Source organism: Penaeus japonicus, unplaced genomic scaffold (assembly GCF_977035675.1).
Source record: "Penaeus japonicus unplaced genomic scaffold, GWHDUDI00000001_assembly GWHDUDI00000042, whole genome shotgun sequence".
Lineage (NCBI taxonomy): Eukaryota > Metazoa > Arthropoda > Malacostraca > Decapoda > Penaeidae > Penaeus > Penaeus japonicus.
In genome coordinates this window covers 8,479,819-8,484,818 of record NW_028234444.1, presented here as the reverse complement: position 1 = coordinate 8,484,818, position 5,000 = coordinate 8,479,819, and the positions used below count along the sequence as shown (strand labels likewise).

The following is a 5,000-nucleotide window of genomic DNA, read 5'->3' as shown; positions in this document are numbered from 1 at the left end:
GGCGCGCACGTGGCGAAGCTAACCTTTGGATGCAGGTGTGCAGCTTTGTAGCGAGGCGGCTGCAGGAAGTCGCAGCCAGGAACTGAGAGCTGGCTGGCCGCTCAGGAGGGTTCCGGGGTCCCCGCAGGCCGTGGCCCCCGCGTCCGACGCCGCTCCGAAGGGGCCTGGTAAACTACAAGGGCGGGGGGACGCACTGTCATCTGTGCGCCCGCAATCTTCATATCTTTTGTTGTGAAATGCATTATTTTTGCCATGTGCTCTTGTTAGACGAAGAATATCGCCATTGGCGGAACGTGTACTTGGGGAGCGCTGTTATTGGCCGCTCGTGTGTGGTGGCCACGCCCCGCGAGAGGGGCGGAGCCATCAGGGCCCCACCCCATGACCTGCTGACCCGCCGCCCTCTGCGCATGCGTCGCCACCTGCACACTTGTGAATGATAGCAAAAGTGAGCGGGCGGGGACGGCGTGGCAGGCGCGCCATTCCGCGTGAAATGAGCCGTTAGTCAGAACGGTACCATCGAGGAGAACACACGCGTAGCCCGGAGCAGGCCCGCTCAGCCTGCCCGACCGCGACCACCGCCCTCCACACACACCGCGAAAGTGATATTTCCACATTGTTGGCCGGCCAGTTTTTGCTCGTATGCCCCTGGTGCCAGTGCTGGCGGACCAACGCCTCACTCCGTCCCCGCCAGGCCCCGCAGCCACAGCGCCTCCACCTCCTCTCCGACTTCTTGTCTAGTCAAGTCCGGTGGTGCCCGGCTCAGGGGAGCGCCACCGGCGTCCCCTTCCTCAGTGCCAACCCCGCCGCCTTCCATAGGCCTACGTGTGACAGCATATACAGCTTCCCCTTTAACAAGAAATTAGTTGAGTGACTGGAGTAGTCAGTGACGAAGAACTTGTAGGAGAACCTCCGCTCTCCTGTGTGGACAGTGCCGTGTCAGATAACGCTGATGGATACCTGCACCAGTGCCTTACAGTGCCTAGCTAGTGCTTGTGTGTTCCCCCTGCAGTGCATATACCAGAGGCGCGTGCGTGGATTCCCTTAAGTAGAAACCAAACCACCTCTCCGTCCACCCATTTGTGACTTTCGCCTCGCGTGTTAAAACGAATTTTCACCAATCATTGTATTGCCCACTTCTCGCTGGATGATATAGTGAGGCTGGAGTGTACATGAGCGCCGACATCGCGTCTTGTCTGCCTGCCAATGTGCTGCCTCTTGCGAACATCCATGCTCCTTGTTGAAGGTAAGAACTCTTAGCCAGACCTAGGCGATCGCCTGGCTCGGTCTCCCGTCTTGGGGCTCTCGGGGACGCTGCTCTGGCCAGCTCGACTCTTGCTCTCAATCCCAGGAGACAGTCATGCAATATCCCTGGTCCTGTTGACGGTGCGGGCATGTGTTAGACTGTGATGGAATCCTAGGCAGGCAAGTGGCTAGCCCCGTGCAAGCAATGCGAGGCTTCACGTACGCGCTGTGGAGACTCGAGTAAAGAGTGAGGCTTCGATTAGCTTTTGTAGGAACTTCAATTCTAACTGAAGGGACCTCGATCATGTCTTCACTTTGGGGAATAGTCCTGGTAGGCCCACATCGACATGCAGGGAAATTTGTGCATCTATCATTCAGTTTAATGACCAGGACCATAATCTGACAAAGTGATAACTGCTACATTATGCAAATATGAAGAGCCGTCATGCGAACCCTGTGATTTTCGAAAAGATGGTCATATAAATCATACCATCTGATTTTATGATTTTCCTTTAACATCCCGTGGTCACGACCCATTAAATTTACCATTAAGTCAGCCAATAGCTTATCATTAGTCTGAATGAATAGCCCAATCCAATCTACAATCCAAAGAAGCACATAATGGGGACTTTGATCACTTCCTGCCTCGTGGAGCTTACATGAGGACAACCTTAGCGTGAAGGTATGCTCACATCAGGGGAATTCGTCTCGTAAAAATACGTGTTAGCATTCGTGTGTGTGTGTGTGTGTGTGTGTGTGTGTGTGTGTGTGTGTGTGTGTGTGTGTGTGTGTGTGTGTGTGTGTGTTACTATTATGATTACCTCTCCCACACCACACTTGCTTGAAACTAGGGGATTTCCCCACGAAAAGGACCTTGCATCTCGAAAGTCCTTATGACGAAAGATCTTTAAATAAATTTTAAGAAAATAAATAGATAAAAATGATTTTGAAAAACACGTAAAAAAGTGTGCTTCCAACAACCAGCTGAGGTACGACCATAGTACGGTCTGCTTGTACTCTAAGTGTACAACAGGTTTTGTGCCATCACAGGGGGGAGGGGGAGGGGAAGGGGGGATGAAGTGAGAGGACAAATTTGAAAGGGTGTGGCAGTCTGTGAAGCAGGGAACACCACGATAAGAATTATGAAAGTTGCAAGCATGCAATCAGAATAGCAGGAAGAGATTGATCGCGTGTATTTAGAGATAGTAATACCAGCACGTGGGATAGTCAATCACTACCTAAGAGGGGGGGGGGGAGGGGGGAGACGGGAAGGGGATGGGGGAATATGCAATAAGTGTGAGAGAAAGTGGTAAGTTATAAGGGTACCTAGAAGGACATTGCGGACAGGGGCGGCGAGGGGAGAAAAAGCGGGAAGATTTCAGACCATTTCGGGGAGAAGAGGGGGCGATGGAGGGGTCGCTTGGGGGGGAAAAAGGGAGAATGAGAAAGAGAAGAGGGAAGAGGCCTGATAAAGGAGGGGCACCGAATGGAAGGAATGAACGAAGCAGTAGCAAAGAGAGAGTGAGAGGGAGAGAGATCGAGAGAGAAAAGACTAAAAAAAAGAAAAAAGAAAAAAAAAACACGAACGAGTCTGTGGGAGAAAAAGACACACCTTAAAAAGGAGCGACGGGGGGGTGGGGGGGGGGAGAAAAAAAGGGAGCAGGGCGATAGGGCGTGGCGGAGAGAAAGGAGAAGGGAAGGAGAGAGTAGGAAGGGAGAAAGGGGACAAACTACGAAGGTGTAGTAGGTGGGGAGGGGGGAGGGGAGCAGTAGACGGGGTAGGTGGGGTGGGGGGTAAGTAGGTGTGGTAGGGAGAAAGGGCAGTGGAGAGGGGGGGAGGGTTTTGAAAGGGGAAGGGGAGGAGGAGGAGAGGAAAGAGAGAGAGAGAGAGAGAAAATGATTGGGGAAGGGAGGGAAAATCTGAGAGTGACCGAGGTTGGCTCAAAAAATTTCTCATACCTGTATTCTTGGCTGTGGGCATTCGAGTGTGAACAGACGTCGAAGGAAGCGCTATTTAGTGCTATTTTCACCTACATTTCTTCTTTGCTTTTTCCTGTCGATTATATGGGATAAGAGTAACTACAAAAGAAACTTGGCGACTTGCTACGACAATAGCATCTATTCATACTTCCATCTGAATGGAATCATGCAAAGAACCAATTCTACATAGAAACAGACAGACAGATATTTAGACAAAGACACAGACAAATAGATGAGACAAGATAAGCATAAATAGCTAAGATATATATCACGGCGACCGCGTAAGAAGGCAAAGAATCCTCGTTTTCCATTTAAAGCAACTGCGTCTTAAGATAAAGCATTCACTCGCCGTGCTCGCTTAGCTGATCGAATCGAGACTTATGGCTTCGGATGCTTCACTATTCGCACTCCTCTCTCCTCGCTGTTGTGCGAACTAGAACGACTGTTTTATGTGTAAATGTTGTGGGAAAGTTTTCTGTTTTTTTTTCGGATACTGATGTTGGCTGGATAGTTATTAGTTTTGAGAAATGTAGGTGGAGTAAAAGGGGATGCATCGTATGGCAGTATATATCGATTATGTTGAATTAGGATCTTTGTGTAGGTAGCACATGCCACCCAGTATCTTGGCCACGGAAAGGGAATTATATATATATATATATATATATATATATATATATATATATATATATATATATAGAGAGAGAGAGAGAGAGAGAGAGAGAGGGAGGGAGGGAGGGAGGAGGGGGAAGGGAGGGAGATAAATGCAAAGATATTGAAAGGGAGATAGAGAAAGAGAGATAAATTAGAAAGACAGGCAGTGAAAGAGAAACTGAGAAAGAGAAAGAGAGAGAGTGATCCAAAGAAAGAGAAATTGAGAACAAGAGAGAGAAAGAGTTCCAAAGACAGAGGGATTGAGAGAGAGCGAGAGAGCTAGAACACGTGAGCTAAGCGCTGGTTTGCGCCCACACTCAACTAATCAATCCCAGGTTGTGTTCATTAAATTCATCATCACACTACATGCATCATGCCTCTGTCGGGTCCCCCCCCCCCTCTCACCCCCCCACAACTCAACACTTCACCCTTCGAACGAGGAATTCAAAGGGTGTTGGCCTAGGGTGTTTTGTCCTGTGGTATTCTAATATTATCATTATTATCATCATTATCGTTATTGTTATTATCATTATTGTTGTTATGATTCTGCTTGTGTATCCAGCTCATGATAAAGGAATGTGGTTCAGCATTTGTCCCAAATCTCTCGTGTCTGCTCCCTTGAGGGTGGACTATAAGGTTTAGGTCGAGTTGCAAGGTCGGATCGTTACTGTCCGAGGCATTCAAATCCTGCCTTGGGAGGTTCCGATCGCCTAGGCTTGCAGGTAGGGAGAGGATTTCGCTCTTCATTTGTCCGACGCTTCCGTTACTTATACTGCTTGACGTATCTCTTTCCGTACGAGTTATATTTTTACATTAGAAAGATAAAAAAAAAAGATAACAGTTAAAAATACGCTCCGTGGGTAAGGAAAAAAAAACGTTAGAGAACGATTTAAATTGGAATCAAACGGTTCGAAATTATATTAATGCCAGCTGATAATAATGGTACGCGAAAACAGCCTCCATAAATTTCCCGTGCGTGGTTGCTTCGGGCTAAGCCAAGGGCACAGCTATCTCCATGCAGTATTTCTGCTCTTTCTCGTCTCTCCTCCTCAGGATCTCTGTCACATTCTTCCTCTTCCCTCCTTCTTTTCCTCTCTCCTCTTTCCTTTCCCTCCATCCTAATCCAT

General features: G+C 48.6%; 1 protein-coding gene and 1 long non-coding RNA gene across 3 annotated transcripts in view; one reads left to right on the top strand and one right to left on the bottom strand.

Moving 5' to 3' along the window:
- LOC122257716 (uncharacterized) overlaps positions 1 to 314 on the bottom strand; it is a 17,250-nt gene extending 16,936 nt beyond the window's left edge. Inside the window, exon 1 of the long non-coding RNA XR_006223617.2 lies at positions 24 to 314. This is a non-coding gene — a long non-coding RNA (uncharacterized LOC122257716). The remainder of the gene's footprint in view (positions 1 to 23) is intronic.
- Positions 1 to 5,000, top strand: part of LOC122257714 (nuclear receptor subfamily 4 group A member 2-like) — a 35,584-nt gene that overhangs the window by 13,669 nt on the left and 16,915 nt on the right. The window contains exon 1 of one of the 2 annotated variants that reach the window (XM_086534890.1): positions 458 to 1,243. The exons of the other annotated variant lie outside the window; for it this stretch is intronic. Coding sequence (XP_086391016.1) covers positions 1,204 to 1,243 — 40 coding nt within the window. The 5' untranslated portion in view covers positions 458 to 1,203. Of the gene's footprint in view, positions 1 to 457; positions 1,244 to 5,000 lie in introns of those variants that run through there. 2 annotated transcript variants of the gene reach the window in all.